The following is a 22,999-nucleotide window of genomic DNA, read 5'->3' on the forward strand; positions in this document are numbered from 1 at the left end:
CTCACCAGGATTAGATTCTGGGTAAAGTGTACTCCATCTGTTTCTGAGATTCATGTACATATTACACAGGAGTGTGTGTTGGGGCAAGGCTAAGTAGGGATTTCATTGCCAAGATAGCTGAAATACAGTCAGATCTGTCTAGAGAATCTCTTTGATACTCTCAAGGCAAAGAAAAAAATCCTTTTCAAAATGTTCTCAGCATCTCTTCAGAGCAGGAGTGCTTTTTGTTTCTCACTGTGTGAGGTGAAGTTTTTCACCGAGGTATAGTTCAGACTGTTATTTTAAATGTTGAAATGGTAATCTGTTTTATACTGTGTTTCTCCAAAAGGATTCTTCAGCCTGCCCTGGTATTGCTGAGATGTCTATGACAAATGTGAAATAAAGGGACTGTGATGCAGATAGAGAGTTTGTCAGTGCAGAACAGGCCCACCTATTGAAACAGTCCCTGAGCTAGTACAAGCTCAGTCCTCTCTGCTTGGTTATGCATTCAAATACCCTTAACACCTCACGTATGGTGTTAGGCTCTTCTCTGACACTGTTAGACAAATTGAATGTCTTGATTTACTAAACAAGACAGTAATTTTGACCGTTGCAATGCTTCCTCAGCTATGATTATATGGTTACTTCTTAAAATGATCATACAACCAGATGACTGAAATTCCCAGTCTTCTCCCATCATACAGAGCAGCTTATTTGGAGTAGTCCTGTGATTGAAGTACCTGCAATGTGGTTTCTCTTCCAGCCATAGTCCAAACTTCCTTTTAGCCTCACCCTATTACTCATAGAAGACATAAAGATATTATGGGAAGGTGGGAGTTAAGCCCAACCACCTAACTGGCAACAGATATTTGTTTCATCATTTCAGGCCCATCTCCCACATTCTACTTTTATTTGGGTTGAATTATGTTAAAAATACCCTATAATTATTATACTTGTTTTATAGTATTACAAAATTACTACTTTACATAGTAATATATACTATATATACATATAGGGAATTACTATAAAATTTGAAATATGAATTTTGGCTCAGGTGCAGATTTCTGGGTGACGATCCAGACAGAATGAACCATTTTTTCATATCATTTTGATAAGCAGCAACTTGTAGAGTTTCATAGCTATTGAATTGAAATCCCAATTCTGATTTGACCTTAAATCACAAACTAACTGACATTCAACTGGAATATCATTTTTTCCAGCATATTTTATTCAAAATTGATTTCCATAGTCAATAGATTGTGCATGGAAAAATGCCGCACCCTGTTTGGTTTTCATTCTTTTTGGCTAAAATTCATGGAAGAAAAAATGTGCAAAAAAGTCTTCAAGCATTAAATCTATTTCATTAAAAATCACTAGGGGTATGTAGAATTTCTTGCTCTCTTACAATGTGTCCTATATTTGTTCAAAACAAAAACAAAAGCCAAAAACAACAGCAATAAACAAAACAAAATAAAACAAAGGGGACAGTTTCAAGAGAGGTGTGTGACAATTTTGTCTCTGGATGTAAAGAGCCATTATCTATGACTTAGCTTTCTCAGCTTACCTATTTAGAACTTCAAGTAGATAACACTGACTTTCATTGATGCTGGCAGATTTATGGGGCCATCATTAAAAAAGAGCGAACTGGCCTTGATCAATGTTTTCAGTGGATGAGGTATGTACTTGCTTTCCATCACTATCAGACATGCATCACTACTTTTCCTGCCTGATCTTGTTCTTTTTTTTTTTTTTAAAGAAAAGATATAAATTGTGTCAAAGTGCAGAGTAACTATTTACTTGAGGATCCTGCTATAGTTTTCGATGGAACAGACCAATATCTGCACAAAAATTTGTTCAGTTTCACACCTTCCTCTTTTTTTGATATGTGTGATGTTAGATCCCTAAATGGACATTTAGACTATTTTGCATCATCAGCACCATTTTTGTATTTTGGGAAATATTAGCAATAATTTCCTTTGACTCATGAAAATCTGGATTATATATATATATATTAATCCATCACTTGGTAACAAATACAAACAGGTTTCATTATCTGAAGGGACATCACTAGGATTACAAGGGTGAATAAATTATTTTCAGCTTTTAATTCCACTTAGTGACATAGAAGTAACTTTTTGATATTATATTACATGGTTATTTAAGTGTATTTTTTAAAATTAGCTCTGTTAAACAGGTGTAGGAATAACTTATTTTGCAGATGCTCCAAGCAACTTATTGAAGGTTTATGAAGTAGAGCTATAAAATACATACCTCCTACCTTTGACATTCCAAGAGCGGTTTAAAGGAATTGAAAGCAAAAAGCTTCTGAACAGTCTCAGTATACCCACACAGCTAGTTGGGTTAAGCTTACAGCTTGGATCTTGAGTTAACCCCATACTTCTCCTGCCTTCGCTCCACAGCTGACAACCTGCTTTGCCCTTCAGCTTGGTGCCATATCAGTCTCCTCAGTAAAAAGGAAAGCGTACCTTGTGCTTTGAGTTGCTCAGGACTCCTATGTTGGTCACCTCTGATTTAAACCGCTTACTGTGCAAAACTGTGTTCTGGTAGGTTAGTTTCTAACAATTATTGGGCTGTACAACTTATGCTATTCTTCTACATATTTTAAAGAACAAAACTGAACAAAAAGAATTTGAGAAGAAGAGTTACATATATGAAGCAAATAACTAGTGAATTGTCACCCCAATTCCAATCATCTCTAACGTTTCCTTTCTTGGTGGAAGAATGTTTTTCCTCTATGAAAATCATTGGACACTGCACTAAAAACACAGATTTTCAGACCTATATTCATGTCTTAGGAGCAATTCTTACACAGCATTTTTGGAGAAGATGACTCAGTTGTTTCTAATCCTATTCACTTAGAGTTTTTGCATAGAAAAGTGCCAAGATCCATCACTCATGTCCTTGCTTCAAACTTAAAGACAGCAATAAAACATTTAATCTTTGATATGTTTTGCTAACTCTATGTGACAATCTGAGTAACAGACGTATCAGCTAAATGTGGTCATGCTGAGAAGAGCCAGTTTATCAATATATTTTAAGAAACAGCATGGTCAGATTCCTTTTATCTGTCAAAACTGGGGCAACCTAATAGTAAACAAGTTCAACAGAAGGTTAGTAATGACTTGTTCAAGGTGAATCTTCTCTCAACTCTCACTTCAGGCTTTTTGATGAGAGAATTATGGTATTGCGAAAACATTACCATTTCTCCAAGCTATAAGCAATCTGGAATTTATGAATAGTTTGGATTTGAATGAAAATTAGCTAGCTTAATCTATTTCCACATAAAATTACTGAAAAAAAAATATCTGAGTCCTTCAAATTTTGGCTGTTCAAATGAACTTTTCATATTCACAATAGAATTTGTGATTCCTCAGAAAGAATTCTCAGGAATCACTGGCACAGATTTTATTTTCTTCTTCTAAATAGGCATCAAAATACATTCACTGTTAAAAAAGTAATAACAAATCATTAGTAATTCTGGCTAGCTGCTGGACTGAGAAAAAACAGAAGAATGACAAAATCAAAGGAGTAAACATTAACAGCTCTCCGAAGCTTCAATTTTTCTATGTTCTTAAATTGTAAGAGCAAATTTTTTTTTACCCTTTTATGACAATCAGCTTTGTAAGAAACTATCTTTATTTTCTTTGACAAATATTTCTGTTCTTAAAAGAAGCTATGATGAAAGAGTGCATTTTTTCCAGCTTTGAACACCTTTAGCTAGAGTGGCTTTGAAAACGGTGTGCATCTGAACATCTTTACAAGTTTGCTTATATCAGTCATATGTGTGAAAAGAGAAAGCAAACACTAGTGAGAGGTGAGCATATCCTATCAGAATCTGCTGATATTTGGAGCAATCATTATCAAAGACAAACCAGAAAAAAGGAAGGAGAAAGGAAAAAAAAAGGAAAATAAAAAGGAGATAGATAGAAATAGAGATACCCTAAAGAGCCAGATTTTACACGATTCACTACTAGAGATCCCTTACAATACGTATGAGAAATTTGCAAAAAATTCTCAAATAAATTGTTATAGGTTCTACAGATCTTTGGGCATGCCTGTCCTTGGTCATAGCTTCTAAAACCTTCCCCAAGAATGGTAAGCCTTGTGCAAAACATAATGTGCCTCACTGTCATCTTCAGGTCAAACCTGCTGGAAACCTTTCCTGGCAATGGAGATCCTCTTTTAGTTGTGAGGTGTGAGTCACCAGGTTGCTACTGAGGAGCAAATGACCTGCCACATCCAATCTCTGACAAAACTATGAACTTCGGTGTACATACATGTGGATTCTTTGTGGCACTGGGACATCCTGTATTGGCCATAGATATATACATGTATATACCTATACATACATATTGTATACATATACAATACATAAATACATATACATATGTATATATAAACGCAGATATAACAATGAGAAGGATGTAAGAGGGATAAATACTGATTTAGTAAAAGTGCCTTGTCATTTTAGCTATGATTATGCCTGAGGAAGAATCACGCAGTCCTTACTGTAAAAATATTATGTTAAAAGAGACTTGCACTTTGAAAATTAAAAGGAACCAGAGCAAATATTCTTGTCTTTTAACTAGAAACATATCTTTTTGTCATAGATGGTCAGATCCCACCACTCGATTATGCACTTGTAAAATATAAAGTCATCAAAAACCTTTCCTGATTCTTGGTGTTCGGCAACAGCTGTGAGATATATGACCATGAATAGAAATGAATGAGAGCTAAATCATGTGTTAATCATTCCCAGAACTAGGTCAAACATAAGCTCTCTCTTGATGTTTACAGACACAGCTGCCTGTCACGGTCATCCTCTTCAACTGTCATTAGACTCCAAATGACGAACTAACAAGTTGTAGGAGCTGCGGCCCCAAATATCTACGTGAAAAGTGGTCTCAGTCAGAATTTCTGCATTCTCAGGGGCAACAGCGACTTGTCAGTTCATTTTTTACTGCAGAGACATCGCTTTGAGTCATTCCACTGTAGATTTAGAATGATTGACACAACTGTTTTGAATAACAGGAACTGATTCACACCCTTGCCCAGAATAATTCCGCCTCTTCCATTTTCCTCTTTGACATCTGGATAAAATGTTCCCATTACTTTTAATATGTGTCACTGGATAGATTTCACAGGGAAGACTGTTTCCATGTTTCTTCCAGTTCCTACTTTATTTGCTTATTTGGCCTGTTTCTTATGTTTGTTGTGCGGTCTTTTCCCTTTTCAAGTAATTTATGTTTCCTTTAGATTTGTGTGGAAATAGCACAGAAGGGTCTCTCTTTTGAATAGGGTACATGAACCCTCTTGTGAGACATGACCAACTGTGATACTCACAACAGAACCCCTCAGAAATACGATGGCAGAGACCCTGGCAAGTCTCTAGAGATCTGGAGTTCAGCACTCACCTCTTCCACATCCAGTTTCTATTACTGAAACAAATACGTACATCAGCAGAGAAACAGATAAATGCACCCATTGGAAATTACTTTTGAAACAGCCTAGCAATTTGGATAGTTTAAGTAATCATCTGCGCTGAAGACTTCTTCGGGATGAAATTCAACTTTTTAAAATACAGTTGTCATTAAACATTTTGATATATTCCGTGATTTAGAAATAAGCTGCCCAATCAGCCATTGGTTGCAAAATGTTCATGCTTATGTTACTGTCATGTGTTCAGGGAACTGTGAAGAAACGAGCAAGATCTTTCTGCTTGGGAAAAATGTTTAGGTGTGATTTGAAATCCACACAGACTTCTTCAGAATTCTCCATCTCCTATTTTGTCAAAAGTGAAATATTGATGGCAAACCAATTCCTGCTTCATCTGCAGATGGCAAAGCTTTGTGGGGAGGAAATCTATCTACTAACATAGCAGTCTGTATCTCAGGAGGGAAAGAAACTTTAAGAGACATAAATTTCTTCAATATTTGAGATTTTTATTTCCAACAAATGTTTAAGTAAGTTGTTTGTTATTGTTTTTTTTTAAATGCCATCATTAGTATAAACTATAGATATGCTATGTTGCTCTGAAAATGGAGAAATAGAGAGGATAAAATAAAAGATCAAGCATGGAAAAATACAGGAGATTGAATGATTCCTAGCAGGAACACAGGAATCTAATGTACTTGGCACACTGCTTTGAGAAATGGGCAAAATGAAGCCAGGAAATATCTTCTGAAGTAACAAGAGACCACATCAGTCTGTTTTGCCAGGGTCTGAAACACAGCTGGCTGCATAATTTTGTTCAAAACTAGTAGGCATGTGTGAGATGGTTATAGCCGCAAGAATGTGAAGTATGGACAGTCTGTTTCATATTGGTTTTGCATCCTATGCGCAGTGATTCACTTGCCTAGATTTTGGCCAAAATATCAGCAATATCAGCAAGAAAAACTGAGAATGATCCTGCTCAAGAGAGAGAAGCTTCTTTAAGAGTATATTAAAAGATAGTTTAGCACTTGTTTTCCTTATGTGCAAATGATTAAAATCTACAGTTCTTTCTTTATCTACCTTCCACCAGAGTAGCTTAGACTATAAATCTAATGAAGTGGCAATAAACTGGAAGAACAACTGTTGTTACTAGAAAATGATATGGTGGAATCAAATGAAGCATGTGGATGAGGAATTACCACCACGCCATGCCACAAATGTATGGTGAAAAAGTAAAAAGGCGACTAAACCTGTTCTCATCTTCTTTTCACAAGAAGCATGTCTTAATAACTGGCAAACACTGTCCCTCCTTAAAGCTAGTTCTCATGATATGAGAACACACAGCCTGTAATTGCAAGTGCCCCTTATTTGTACAGTAACCAGTGATACATTATGTAGATGCTTAGGTTCTTTTTTATATTGTTGAATAGTTTCACCCAAAAGAAAAGCAATATTAAGATTCATTAAACAGCATAAAGTAGTAAAGAGATATGAGAGTTCAGTTTGGGACAATACTAATCTAGTCTATGTGCATTATTGGCTATTACTCTCAACTTACATGTGAGAATGCTACCATGCCACATATACAACAGCACCGGTCAGTGCTGGTTTATATTTTTTTTAACCAACCATTATATACATGGAGCATCAAAGCTTTTTTCTTGAAGTGCCTGAATGGTTTATCTCAGATTTCTGCACTTAGGAATTTCTTAACAAAAAGATCCTCAAAGGAAGCAGTTTAATGCAAACTCTCAATATGTCACATTTTGGCAGTGATTGCTTAATGCAGCAGTGCACTAATGAATTGCTTCACTGCATCCTCTGATCATGAATATGAATCGGAGTACTATAAACTGAACTCAATGTACTGATAAGTGACTGTATCTGATTGTGCCAGCAGCCAGATGATTTTCTCATTAATGAGCTGAACTATTAAAAGATGGAGGAATATGAAGCCAAGCCAGCTTTGCAGTGTCTGATATTCTTTGCTGACATTTTTCCAGAATTATCAGAAACCTCTGTCAACTAGTAAAAGAAAGCAAATTAAAAAAAATGTATTAAGGAAGCAGTGAAGACAAATTATGCTCCAAGGTCCAAATTCTGTTTCTGACTACAACAAGAGTGTGACTCCTTTACGTTTGTAGAATTTCTGTTTCAATATCCAAATTTTACAGTTAAGGAATTATGTATTTTCTCTGCTTTTTGGTCTCTGCTTTTCTGAATACAGGATCCTATGGCTGTCCATAAGAGACAAAGCTTCTCATCTTCCTAACAGACTCCTCTATCCAGCATGTATGGAATTCATTAAATTGAGGACCACTGACTTATGAAGGACATGTTGCAAACACATCTTTTGGAATACCAGTAATCTCTTGGAAATATTTTTGAAATTTGATCTTCTCAGAGCTTTATACAGTGTCAAGCATTGGTATGTCAAACTGTGTTGTTGTTTACAAGCATCATTATTTTACTTTGCAGTTTAAATGTGGTCATATCTCAGCTGGACACAGCCTTCACTATAAATCCAGAATGAAGAACCTAGATCACTCACTGTTCCTACCATCAGACCTCTTCTGTTGTACAAAAAGTACAAAGTGTGGCTTATTTTAAACAATAACAACTAACCAACCAAAACATGTCCTTTCTCTTGAAAGCTACAGTATCAAATTTGGACCAGAAAATTGTGTACAGAGTAAATCAAAATGTAGTCAACACTACTATAGTAATTCTGCCTCTAGAGGGCATTACAAGCTAAATGTTTTCTATGAGAAGTGTTGAGAGCCTCTTGGATCAGCCCAGAAGACAGCCCTTAGATTGCTTAAATTAAGAGATTTTCTGTGTTAATGACATCATTTATGTAGGACTCAAACAAAATTATTGGGCAGCAACACCAAAAGATCTTAAATCCACAGGATAACAGCAGATAGATTCATTGAGAAGAAACGTTACCAGACATTTCAAGTATCCCAGAAAATTCTCAGGACATGAGATCCTGTGAGCAACTTGTAGCAGAAAAACATTCCATTTTAATGACTTTGCCTGAATCCTTTTTATAAGTGCAGCGATCCCCACTAGTGGTTAAACCCAAAGATTATTAGCATAAACGCTTTGAATCGTTAATACATGGAATGTAGGCCAGTGTATGTGGTATAGCAATAAATAAAATTATTGTTTGACTCTGTCAAGATCTATGATGTATTTAAGGTGAACAGGTAGCACTGAGTGGCAAAGTATTAAGTTACAATCTTTTTATGCGTTAGACAAGTGGCATAGTAACATTCTGCTAGCTAGATGATATTACAGGTTCTTCCCAGTATCTGCTGCTTCCTGAAGATATTTGATAAGCCTCTTTAACTATGCAGTATGAAAATGCCCAACAGTATTTTTTGCTTCTATGCAAGTGGATTCAATGAGTCCAAATAACAACAAAACATTTGTGTTTCCATGTCTGAGAAGCAAGGATTGTGCATTTCTAGCTTCATGCTGAAGATACTTTTTTAAATTGTAGAAAACAACTGCTAGGATGCTTTGATATATTTTAGCTATGGATGCTTTACTATTCATATTTTTTTTTCAACCAAAATTGACTTTATTTGATGAGGCAATTAGAGTTGTTTTGTTTTGTTTTGTTATGACTTATAGTCATCTACTTGCCTGGCATTGCAGTGATTCTTTTGATTTTTGGATACTCCTGTGAGTAGTCTGTCAATTATCATATCCCACTAGATTTCTAGGGAACTATATATCATGAGTTTACTTCAGATTTTCGGTGTTCCTTTCCCTGTGCCTCTATCTATAGCTATCCTGTGTTTGTAAGACTGAACTTAGTGAGAACAGGTTGCAACATCCCTATAAAACAAAAAAACATCCTCTAAAGTACACACTATTCAGTAACAGAGGGAGGAAGGTAGGAAGGGAGGAAAGTAAAGAGGGAGAGAGGAAAGGAGAGATGCTTATTTATCAATTAAAGTGAACAGTATAAAGAGGCTTGTGGGAAGTACCTAGTTAATTAGAAACTAATTTTTTTTTTTTTTTTTGCATTTTTTGTTGTTTCTCTTTTTCACTTGTTTCATCGCTTGTTAAGAGGAGGCAAATATATTTATTTATGCATCTATACTTCCCAGGTTATATATATATGTATATATATATATATATATATATATATATATATATGCATTAGTCAGACAATTAAAATAAACAAGAAGGTTTCAACCTTCATCTGTGCTGCAGACTCTTTGCTATGGAGCACTACTGCTATTCCCGTGCTCGTCTGCATGGCAAGCTTTGTTCTGTCCTGGGGTCAGAGATACTGAAAGGAAGAAAGAGAAAGAAAGCCTAATCTGATAAAGGCATTGCCATTTCTAATCGAACTGATGGGAAACTGTGGTATGGAGTTAAAGAGGTAACACAGGGTGAATTTCTCTGAAGTGATGAACTACCTTAAAGCTGAAGCAATCAAATAGATAGCTCTCACATCTAAAAATTACTGTGGCATCTTTATTTATCAACAGTTTTGCAAAAATGTATCATGCTCAATCTCCTCTACAAACAACTAAAGCACTCTGAATACATTTGATGAGATTAAATCTTAATGGGGAGACTCATCCACTGAGGTGTCTCCTTTTCACTTTTCAGAATGAATTTCTCATTTCCATATAGAACAATAAACTTTTCAAACCTCGAAAATCACAAATTCCAAAAATAGCAACACTACAGCCAATACTTAAACTCATAACCTACTGCAGTGGAACTGAAAGAGCTTTCACTTTTGTGTAGCTCTAGAACTTTTCCACAGTGGCAAACAGCTGAAATCTTATGGAAGTGAAATTTGTGAATCCTAGTTCAGAAAGTGCTCAGACATGTTTACATAAACCTACATCCTATAGAGTTTTCCTGAACACTTGGAGAGGACAAAAAAAAAAAAAAAATTCAGTAATAAAAAGCCTATCACTAAATGTCTGATTCAAACACTATAATCAAATACTATTTGATAAAATAATATTTGATTCAAACACATTCAAATAAACTGAAGAGAGAGCGTGGTAGCTGAAAACTCCTGTAAAAACTCACTTGTGTCATTTGAAATTATGATCTGGTCTTGACAAAATGCTGAACTTCTTGGAGCCTTTTGAAATTAATGAGCTTTGAAGATATTCAACTTTTTGCAGTTGAATTGCACGCTGGAAAACACAGCAGTCTAATTCCAGTTTTGTGATCAATATGTTCTTTGATAAACATCACACAAATACGTTACTATGTAAAATGCTGCTTAACACAGGACCAAGACTAAATACATAGATATTGATAAAGAAAATTAAGTAGATACGGAAAAAGCAATTTAATAATAAGGTATATATGGAGCTGATAGAACCTTCATTATTCAACAGTAAAGTTATATCACCCACAGAGGACTTAAAAGATTTTAAAATAGCATCTTACATTTAAACAGCCTACCTAATTCCACTGTCCCTCTGAAAAGATGGATTTCAAAAAGGATGTAGATTAATAGAGAAAATGATGAAGAACAATGATGAAATATCTGTAGTTGTAGGGTATATCTGTAGTTGAAAGAAAAAAAAATAGACTTAACACTTATTTTAACTTTTCTTAGTTTTTCTCTTTTTTTTAGAGCTAGCCTCACTTGCAAATCCCTAATAAGTGTATTTTGGAGCCTTTTACTTGATTTCTCTAGTTTTGTATCATAAATTATTTGCATTTAAATAAAAGATAGCATGTTCAGAAATAGTTTCTAAGTGTCATCCAATTTTCCTAAGATAGTACTGACTTCTTTTTCAAAAGCTCACACACAAAAAAAAAACACCTTTGATTAATGTTGAAAGCTGTATTGCTTAAATATCAAGCAAAATCAATTAACAGTATTTGAGACATAGTATACATCACTTTACAAAAAGGTAATTTATGGGACATTCAGTCAACATACTGCTGTGCATTTTCTGTATTACATTTATTGATTACTTATCAAGTCTCTTACATTGCATAGTTTACAGAATGATTACACTATTTGTCCAGCTTTTGAGTAAGTTTTTCCAAACTTCTCGAAGAGAACAATCGATGGTAACACAGTTTGAAAGTCCTAAAGAAATAAGAGAGAGACAAAAAGGAATGTTAAATTTAGTTTTCATGTCTATACCTTTTACTTCTCACAGTACTTTAGAATACTAAATATTCTCTTCTAGTTAAATTTCTTTACATAAATTAGAATATGAATTACAACAAATGATGCGCATACAAAATATAGATTTTAATATAACCCGTACATTAGTTTGGAGAAGAAAACAATAATCTCTTGATACAGTTGCGAGAAAATATGTATTTAAAATACAGTTCTGTGTAACGATAGGTATTGCAAAGATTTCCAGGCTCACAAGACAGATTTTACTGTCATTTATGATTACAAAATTCTATTCTCCTCTGTCAGAAGCAGGTAAGATAAAGAGAGCAGGTTATTTTTGCCATTTTTTAACTTTTCTACCTTGTTTAAACTTAGAATACGGATATAAAATCAGCTGCGTGAGAGAGAATAAAAAAAAATGATGTGTATTACATAAATATTAGTGTTATCAAATTAACCAGTAAATTGACTGTGGAATTGCGGCGGAAAGAATACAAGCAGGATGATTTCTGAGCACTTTTTTTTCCAGGAAAATTTTTCATTCTTGTACTGAATTTTTTTTAAATGCAGATGTTTACAAATCCACATTGAAAAAGAGAAATGAAAGTGAACCTTGCCTTGGAGTAAAATAAAAACACAACTGACAAAAAAGAAAGTCAAATAAGCTAAGTATTCTAAATATTATTCTGATTGAGCTACTTTCTAATTAACACCTGTAGCAAGACCACATATTTAGAATCATCAAAACATTCCTAAAAAAGATATTTTCATTGACTCTGAAATATTAAGAATATTATCAGCCATGGAAAATACTTGTTCGTTAAAAATCTTTTTTCTTTTCAGGAAGTAACATGCTAAAGAGGAGTTATCAGCTTCCCAGGCTCTACTGGTTAACTTCTAAAGAGAAAACTTTTTACTGTCAAAATGATGTTCATGAAAAGCTTTTATGGGAATGCAATGAGTCTTCACAAAAAGTCTGGGGACAAGCCAAAATGTATAGTTTCACAACACATTTTGTAATTTGTAAAGTTTGGTTTTCTCTCAAAAACAAAATAATAACGTTTGTTTTCCGAAAGGTGATGTGAAGTAGAATTATAATTTCCTGGATAATTTGTACTTACTTACTTCACAGCCCAGTTCAGTTGAATCTCCATAAGCAGGCAAAGCAACTATGACTTCTGGTAAGCTCTATGCTAACATTGACTTGGAGCACCTAAGTTTGACCTCCTGCACTTCATACTTCCACACCATGGCCACATCTTTTCTTACATCACATACTTAAATTTATTTGGTATGATTTCTTCAACACTCTAGAACATAAATCTTAAAGCAGAAAGGTAGATATATACATTCAAAATGAAATACTTCCTCTGTGATATCCTTTAATGAATTGTGCCTCCCAGCTTCTTACCCAACAGAAACTGCATATTTTCATATTATAATTAAGAATGGCACAGAATTTCAGTTTTCATTGTGTGTTTGGCATCACAACCACCTTCATAATGCAGGAAAAAATTGTCCATTCAGGCATTTCAGAGCAGACTAGACTATCTTTTCTTTTGAAAATGGGAAACACAGTCCTATTTACGTCCAGGAGAGTTAAGCTCTGGTTTAACAATTTGGGAAGGAAAAAAAAGCAGAGAAATTGGGGTGAGACAGGGAAACCGGTGTACACCCCCTACATCAGGATAAAATCAGGAATGGCAACTCTGAGCACTGAAGAAGTCTTCAATTGCTGGAGCAGACGGCTTTTGCTATTAGGATGCCTGGCCAAACAAAAACAATTGGCTGCCAAAATTAGCTCCTTGGGACGATTTAGGAGCCTTTGAAGTGAACAGTTTTTTGAGCTGGAACTAAGCCCAGGTCCAGCTTCAAACTCAAATCAAGATGACAAAGAGGAAATTTTCTGTGCCACACGCCCCCTCAGTGTAAGATTACTTTGGGTTGGCAGCTGCACTGTTTATCTTGTTATTTAAAGCTATCTCGCTAGATACTCACAACTGAGCATTTAAACAACTGGCTCTGATTATGACGACAGCAGTTATGTTCAACCACATTTGGGAAACATCACACAGTCTGACGGATAATGGAATTATTACTGGCCTTACAGTTTGACTAATTTAAGAAGTTTATAATGAATACTAGATGAATGTTGCACAAGATGCACATAAAATATGAATATATTTTGAGGAAAAGACACGCAGTCATTTCTATATTTAAAGAGACAACTTTTAATCAGTTTTTGCAGTGTAAAAAAGGCTTGAAAATATCATTTAGCCTTGCAAGATCTACTTCTTTGCACTGAATTGAGCCTATCCTACTATATTATTGTAGCTGATTTCTACAGAGTACTGAATTTACACAGTTATGTAAAAAATAATTTTGAATTATTTTTATTACTTTGCAAGAACAAAAGTTGGGAGTGCAGAAAAACACACTCTTCCAATATTATTTTTATCCTGTCATTGATGGTAGCAGGAATGAATTAGATCATGAATGCAAATTCTCATGTACTGGTGAAACAGAGTTTTGCTGCTTCAAGTTCTTAGAAGACGGATCTGAGTTTTCTTCATTTATTAATTTTTTTAACAATGCATTTTTACAGTGCTATATAATTCCTGGAATCAGAGATCTGTAATTTGTGTGACATGAGACATATTTTTAAATTCCCAAGCCAAGTTAATATAACACCTCCTTTTTAAACTTGTCAAGCTTTGACTCCTTTCACTCTAGTAAATTTTAAGTGACTCAATCCAAACGGTGGAGCTTAACAAGACCTATGAACTCTTTCAATATATTTGACTACTTAACTGTCCTGTGCACTCATCAGTTCCAAACAATTAAGATAAAAAGGTGACATAAAGCCACCAAATAAAGATTTGTGTCAATTAGCACACTCTGATGCCATAGATTAGATCTGCCAAATCCTCACATAGTTTATCTTTGGAAAGTTATTATTAAAGTAGATTCTAAAGGAAATTCACATCTATGTACATAGGCATACATAAATATAAAGACAACTTACAAACAATGGGCAAACAAGCAAAAGCTTGCAGAGCTACAATTGGATGTATGTATATCAAGTTAAATGCCTTCAAAAATGTGTTGTCTCATATTTCTAGTGATAAAGTTGTACTAGCAATGCTTTTTTCCAAACAATCTTGAGTATTTCCTATAAAATAAAAATGCACTTTGGAAAGAGCTAGGAAATACATTCAAGCTGGGAAATTTAATGAAGTGGAAAGTCAACCACTTCAGTCCATAGTAGGCAAACAGCAGCAGCATGTCCACTCACAGATTTAAAGGCCAGAAAGTACCATTGCAACAATTTATTCTTAGCTCCTAGATATACACTTCAGGTTACTTTCTACAGCAAATCTATCAAGTCCATAACAATTAAGAAGCTAATAAGCATATGATCAGCTTGGAACAATTCACTTGCTTACACTGAACTTTGATTTCTGCTTAACAGTATTTCGTAGTCTTTCTCTGTAAAGACAACAATTCATTTTGTTGCCTATTTTACCATTTTGGGCCCCTCAGTACAAGAAAGATACTGAGTTACTTGAGCACTTGCAGAGAAGAGAAACAAAGTCAATGAAGGGACTGGAAAACAAGACATATAAGGAGAGGCTGAAGGAACTGCGGTTGTTTAGTTTGGAGAAGAGGAGGTTTAAGGGATACCACATAGCTTTCTACATCCGCTTGAAAAGAGGTGATAGAACGTGAGGCAGCAGCCTTAAGTTGCAACAGGGAAGGATTGGATCAGATCATTAGGAAGAATTTCTAAACAGAAAGGATGGTTTTGCATTGGAATGGGCTGTCAGGGGAAGTGGTGGAGTTGACATCCCTTGAAAATAGGGATACGTGGATGTAGTGCTTACGGATGTCATTTAATAGTGGACTTTGCAGAGTTATATGATGGTGGGACTAGATGATCTTGAAGATTTTTCCCAATGCAGATGAGTCCATGATTCCATAAAAAGATTTTGTTACATAAATAAAGATTAAAGTTGTTGAATACAGTTGTAGTAATGGAGATTTTCTTTCTGCGTGAGGAGAAGTAGCATGCAAAACTATTTCAAAGATAAATCAAATATCTTCCCTAATAATCACGTACCCTCTCCCTACAGCACTGATTCAGAGCTCCAAGTCCTCTTTTGAGCAAGTTTAAGAATATGGAAGACACAGATTGCATGATGTCAGCAAGATTCCTTGTGCTATGCAATTTTTAACCAATCAGTGCAAGGTTTGGATGTTAAAATCTTTTTCTTTATTGTGCTAGAATACCTGTTGCTCCTATTGAGACCTATGGCTGTAGGAAACTTGAGTTAGGAGTCAATGGCAGAAGGAATAACTGAAAAGTTGCTAGAATACTAGTTCTGTGTTCATGTGTACTTTGCTACTGCTTAATAAAAACAGAGAACAAATGTCACTTCTCTTTTGCTTGAAATCAGTACCTACAGAAAAATAGCATGATTTTAGAGAATGCAGTGAGAAATTCTCCATACAAATCCATGCTGTAGTTCCTTAGTATGTGGTAAGCACACTGTGCAATCTTTCTTTTTCCACAAAGGTGAGATGCAGCTCATGTGCATACCTCATCTGAAAATCACTCAGCACAGCCAAGAGCCACTGTACAGCCATAGTCCACAATCCTGTCTCTTTAAAACTGTGGTCATATTTAAGTATTCCCTATGATCTTAATGCTTGTAATAGTAAAATTAGAGTTTTAAATTGAACACTCATTGTAAACCTCCTAACCTATTAATAGCCACAGAGGTCTCTAACAAGAAAGAAAACCAGAAATGGCAAGTTGTTATTCAAGTGAAACGTTGATCCAGATAACTTTTATTCTTAGCAAATTTATCAATACTGGTTAACAATACTTCCAACTAGTATGGGGCCTTCTGACATGATAAAATGAGTGTAACAACCCATTCTGTCAATACAACAGAAATGTCATTTCAAGTGCTCAAAACCCACTAAGCTACCCTAAAAAAGATTGATTTATCTGCTCTAGTGTTTCTTTGGGGCAAACTTTTCTCACAACTGAAACCAATTAGTGGGCCTGGCACTTGTAGTGCAGAATGTAGGTCAGCATCAAGTAATAAAAAAGTATTGACTTTTCTCTGTCTGTAAGCAGCATGAAAGGGGTGCCATGGCCTTGTCGTATATGAAAAGAGCTCCATTAATTTCACTTATTTCAACCAGGGCTGTCAAATACTAATGCTTCTATTGCACTTTTCACACAAAGTACATTGACACCAATCCTGGCCTCAGTGAAACAAGTTCACAATATTTCAGACAGTGAAAGGGGTACTATAATTTTTAATTCCCTGTTGTACATTTAGTCTCTTTAAGCAGCATTGGTCAGAAGACCTATGGAGAGATATGAGCTAGGACATTAATAATGGCCACACACTTCTTCCCATGGGCCACAAAACCTATTTCTTGGGCATAGTTTCAACAGCTAATTAGCCATAAAGTTCAGGACGCAGTTGTTTGGCAGAACTCTGGTGATGTTTGTTTTGATTGTTTTTTGTGGCTTGTGGGCAGTGGGCACAGACTAACAATTCTGCTTTCCAAAAATGAGGAATAGGTCTTCTGTGACTTAAGGCTATAAAATTGAAAAGTTAATGTGTTAACCAATTGGGTCAACTAGACCCATCAAATAAGAGATAATAACAAAAGCCTGTATCATGCCTTAGGGACTGGAGCTCATTGTCAGTGCAGAGGTATTGACTTGCAGGGAAAAGCCTGCCTAATCGGAGTTCCCCACATTAAAGTAGACAAGTGACCACTATGTTAAGTGCTATGTTAAAGGGGGTAAAATTATGCCCTTACCTATTCAGCTTGTCAGCACAGTGCAGAGGGGAAAAGCCATCATCTTCCCCTTGGACTACCTACTACTAAAACCTATCCTAAACCTTTTACATTTTGTTCTTTTGTGTAAGTGCAATGAGAAAAGCTGCTTCCATGAAAACTTTATGAGCTTCTCCATACTGTGGATCAACACAGTGCTTTACAAACTGACCTAAGATATTATGAATTCATTTCTCTCTATTCTCTGCAATATTCCTTCTAAACTGCCTGTTCTTTTTTTTCCCTGCAAATGAAGTTTATGGTTCTTCTTGACAAACTTGAGGGCCCTAAGTGTGATGTCTAACTCATTCCCTAATTACCTCCTGCAAATGCAAATGACATTAACAACAATAAAACTCTTTGATTTAAAAAGACTGGGTGACTATGGAATGCAATTTTATACTTCCTTTAATGACTTTGTAAGAGCAAACCTTACCCTTTGAATCAACTTGCCATTAGATCTTAAAATAAAATGATATTGTATAGACATCATAAAAGGCAACTTAAAACCTTCTGGGTTATACTTACATCAGGCAAATTTTTTACTTGTTAGTTTAAATCTGTTATTGACGTTATGATAATATGTTGTAAAAACAAATCAGGAAATTATGCTCACAGTAGGAAATCTAACAACACCATTTTAATATCCTATCTTCCAAATAGAAACCGAAAACATTAATTGCCATTTAATTTATATACGAAACATTTCATTATCATTACAGTTAAATTTTCATGGAGCTTTACAACTACCACTGGCTCTTACACATTTCATCTTTTGGAATTATAACTGATAAAGCCAAACTCAAATAAGGCTTGCCAAAATGAAATTTTATGGTTCACAAATTTGAAAAAAAACAGAGCTCTGACAATCACATATATTTTTGATATTTCCTTTATGATGACTCCAGTATGAACAACAGAGCAGTATATGTTCCTTTCTGACAGTCAAACATGGAAATTATAAGTCTATTACTCACCTGCTCTAATATTCTGAGAAGTGCTCTACTGTGTTCATCTGTATTTGTTTTCTTAGAAGCTAAGCTATGCTGACGGTTTGGAGATAACTGTCAAAAACAAGTGAAGCTCTAAAACTTCTCTGTAGGAAAGGAGTTCTAGCCCCTTTCTACCCCTGTGTGGTTGGAAGCACCTCAGACAAAAGAACAAAAGCAGACCCCACTACCCACTTCTACAGCCTCTCAAATTAAGCTACAGCAGGATAGAAAGTAGCGATCCTTTTGAGACTGCAATAGTCTGAGCCACTCTACAGGAAATTACAAATATTTCTGACTGAACAAGATATTTTTTCAACATCATAGAATTGTAAAATGGCTTGGGTTGGAAGTGATCTCAAAGATCTTTTAGTCCCAACCTCATGGCTATAGGTAGGGTTGCCAACCACAGAATTAGGTAGTAGGTTGAGCTACCCAGGGCCCCATCCAACTGAACTGAACCCATTGGTCCTGAACATATCCTTGGATGGGGCATCCACAACTTCTCTGGGCACCCTGTTCCAGGGCCCCATCACCCTCTCATGGAAAAATTCACCTTTGACATCTAATCTAAATCTCCCCTCATTTAGTTTAGTATCTGCATTTATTAAGCATTACAACTGTATCGTATCCTACAATGCTTTCTCACAAGAAAAGGCAAATTATCTCATATTTGAAAAAAGTTATGTTCAAGAAAGAATAAAGAAAAAAGAGGGAAGAATTTTGTCTAGTGAATTATTTTTCTTGTAAGCTTGCCTGTATAAAATTAACCTGCAATCTGAAAATAGCCTGTCCTTTATGTCATGTGCAATACAAGCAGGAATTAAGATTTGTGGTCTGAATTTGCATTTGTTAAATATATTTAGTATCCTGCAGTCACTGTGGTTGCCCAAGGGGAAGGAATTCCCAGCTGTACTCTCTAAATTCATTTAGCCCATTTACTGATGATCTGCAAGCCAGATACTGTTTGGCTCTTCCTCCCAAACATGTACTAGCTTTGCTTTAAAAAAAGCATCCTCCTTTACAAATATATATGCAGATAATTAATTTACTTATGTGCATAAAGCTAATCTACTGGGAAGGAATAGATCACCACTATGTAGACACTTTAGGTGCTTTTAGACATTCAGAGTCAGCATCAATATTACAAGTACAGTTTGCCACACAAAGTTATACTGCATGCAGTACTTTTTTCAATGTTAAGAAACAGCATCACCCCAACTCTGTTTTGCCTAATGTCTGTACTTGAACCAAAACTGCCAAAGATAATACTCTATTTTTATGACCTAATGTATTTATTTTTTTTTGTATCAAGTAAATTAAATTAAGAAAGCAATGTGAATTTCTCCACTAACTATTTCATAGTTGGATACCCTTGAACTTTACTGAATCCGGGCTTAAAAACAAATGTGCACTTGAAATAGTTTAATTTCTACTCAGAATCCCAAGAGGTGTTTATTATTTTCCTGTAAATCCCTACATCTTGCAGAGTGTTTAAATGTATATAGATATATTTTTAGGACTAGAGTAAATGTTAATTTAAGATGCATAAATAATATTTTGTGGAATATGAAAATGCAGTAATGAGTAATGCATAAACCTTTTATGATGTTACTAAATCTGAGGTGAACTATGCCTAACTATATTACAATATAGAAAAAATGTACAGAGTCTTAAAAGCGATGAAAAGTAAAGGATCCATTTTTATCGCATTGTTTGTATTTTTAAACAGACTCCTTGTCCAGTCCATCACATACACTCTCCTAGCAACAGGATGTGCATTAGGAAATAATGCATTTAGAATAAGTATCTTGACTTATGACATTTATATGCTGCTTCTTTCATTGTCTAATCTGTTAAACCATAACATTCTCCAATAGAAAATAAGCCACTGCCAAGTGCTGACTGCCACGATAAACTCAGAACCACTTTTAACCTGCTGGATTATAGCCAGAAAACGTTTAACCTGCCAAGATCAAGTTGCAACTATCTCTAACTTGCCAAAATCATGCCTCTAGGAGTTATTGAGGAAAAAATCTAAACTGAAATTCTCATCTGAAAACACTTTTTTCTTACCAGTTTCAGTTGTACCTTTCTGAACAAAAGTTGTAGTTATTTAACATCAATCAAAAATATATTTTGATTCTATCACACTTGGCATATGCAGCAAAAATAATGCTCAGCAAGACTGCATCCACTTTCATGTTGTACTGGATAATACTTTCCAATCCTTATTACCTTCTGTGCTGAAATGACTAACCTATGGATGAAAGGAGAGTGGTAGATGCTGTCTGTGTCAAGTTTAGCAAGGCTTTCAACACCATATTCTAGAGAATCCTTTTATCCAAGTTGGTAAATTATAGTCAAGATGTGCAGACTGACAGATGTAGTAACTGTCTGGAGTATCAGCCACAAATGGTAGCAATTAATGACTGTAGTCTAACTAGAATCTGGCTACAATTGTATTTCCTCAGGCACTGTCTTGAGACCTATCTTGTTTAATATCTTCATAAGTGACCTGGAGGTGCAGCTGGAACGTACGCTCATCAAGTTCACAGACAGCAACAGACTAACGGGTGCAATCGATACACTTGAGGGTAATTATTCAGAGTGATGCAGACAGGCTAGAGGAATGGTCTGTCAAATAAAATTCAGTATGGACAAATGCACCTGGCACAGACTAACCTGAGGAACAATGTTGACAGTTTGGGAAGCAGAAGAGAATCATGGAGACTGGGCAGACCATTCACTAAATATGAGCTAGAAATGTGCCATGCGCTTTTGAAAGGTAAAAACTGCCTATATCACAGGAATATAGCCAAAGAAGTAATATTATGGTTTAGTAGCTTGTGGTAGCAGTGGTAATGAGAAGACGGTTGGACTAGATGATCTTATAGGTCTTTTCCACCCTTGTGATTCTATGATGCTATGATTCCCCTTTATTTCATGCTTGTTGGACATATAGAATAGAATATCTACCTTTTGGCTCTCCAATGCAAGACTAGTGTTGATAAGCTTAAAGTTCAGAAAAGATTCACCACACTAACGGTGTCATTTTAATGTGATGAGTTGAGAATTTTATTGCTTTCAATTGGCATTCAGAATTCATTGGGAATAAGAAGTTAATATTCCTCCATCAGTCACAGAATACGCTTTTGTTGTAGTCTTCATACAGAAGCACGCAAAAGCCAGTAAACAAGCAGAAATATACGTTATAACTGTGAAAACTTTAGTTGTAAGAAGAAGTCTGCTTTTAAAACTTTATAATGAACTAGCAAAAAAGAGAAACCTTAGATTTTAGACTTTCCTTACACTGGTGCTGTAGAGTAAATTTTATAATCTCCAATATAGTTTGTGAGTTTTTCCAATATCAACATGACATTTCTGAGCCATATCTCATTTTTTCAGGTTTTTCAGACTCATCAAATTCACATCCAAATGCAATTTTTTTAGATTACCAGCACTCACCTTGGTACTGATAATTACAAGTAGCAAATAACAAAAGATTAACTTATTGTTATATCATGTCCAGAATCAGTATTTTTATATGGTATGACAGTCCAGCCAAGTATGCAGTACATTTCCTTGCATCTCTCTCTCCATAAATTGAGAGGATAAATTGACATAAATTGAGAGGATATCACATATTATTAAAACAAGTGCTTAAAGCAACATTTCTCTATAGTAACACAGAAGGACAGACTGTCACTAGATCACAGATTGCTACTCAAGTGGCATTTCTTGAGACAATCTCCTCATTTGTACTTCTAATTAAATTTATCTTCAGCTCCTAATCTTCTGACTTCTCTAAATATGAAAAAAAAGTTGGCATCCACTGAGATCAAAGATGATTATTTCAGTTTCTGGAAAATATATTTGCAAAACTTCCAGTTCTTTGGGATTTAGGACAAATTATTTAAGTACAGGCAAAATCCTGATAAAGTGAGAAGTGACAGAGAAAAGCAAATGTTTTTCACACAATTCTTACAAGAATTTTGTCAAACTCCTGTGTCTTGCTAATTGTAAGAAAGATGCTACTGGTGTTAGTAATTACTTTTACAAAAGCAAAGTCCACTCTACAGCAAACCACTGCCTTCCCAGCTTACTTTCTCATGACTCCTCACAGAGCATAATTTGACCTGTTCAAAAGCTATATGTGCATAGGATGTGCTAAATACTGTGCTATTTTTCACACTTTTTTTTTTTTCATTTGAAAGCTAATAGAAATATATTCTTACATTATAGAGAAAAGTAATGAAGTACGTAGCAGTACGTCAGAGATAAGGGAGTGCGCAAGACTTTATGGGCCTAATTCTGAGTATATGTTTCCTTGCAAAGACTCTTTGCTTCTGGAGTCCTTTGTCAGAATGCTTGAGCAGGTGATGTTTTCATGACTGGTGGAGCTATACGAAAGCTGTGTTCCCTGTCATGTTCCATGCAGGGGGACATTTTGTGGAAGATATATAAAAGAACTTGACTTGAAGAGAATTTATGTGACGTCAGAAAGAAGAGTACAGATGTCAAAGAGGAATACTCACAGTGAGGAAGGAGTCCTGCTCCCTATCCTCACACTTCCTTT

General features: G+C 35.2%; 1 protein-coding gene across 9 annotated transcripts in view; it reads right to left on the bottom strand.

The window, feature by feature from the left end:
• Nucleotides 1-22,999, bottom strand: part of SPATA17 (spermatogenesis associated 17) — a 180,665-nt gene that overhangs the window by 78,779 nt on the left and 78,887 nt on the right. For 7 of the 9 annotated variants that reach the window (XR_014881915.1, XR_014881910.1, XR_014881914.1 and 4 more), the window contains 2 exons: nt 11,426-11,527; nt 10,888-10,991 (listed from right to left, as the gene is read on the bottom strand). Coding sequence is in view for 2 of the 9 variants with exons in the window: in XM_031552359.2 (XP_031408219.2) it covers nt 11,447-11,527 (81 nt within the window). In the remaining 7 variants the exon portion in view is untranslated. Of the gene's footprint in view, nt 1-1,709; nt 10,992-11,379; nt 11,528-22,999 lie in introns of those variants that run through there. The other 2 variants (XM_031552359.2, XM_031552358.2) reach the window with 2 other exon arrangements.

The sequence above is a fragment of the Meleagris gallopavo genome, chromosome 2, assembly GCF_905368555.1.
Source record: "Meleagris gallopavo chromosome 2, MGAL_WU_HG_1.1, whole genome shotgun sequence".
Classification (NCBI taxonomy): domain Eukaryota; kingdom Metazoa; phylum Chordata; class Aves; order Galliformes; family Phasianidae; genus Meleagris; species Meleagris gallopavo.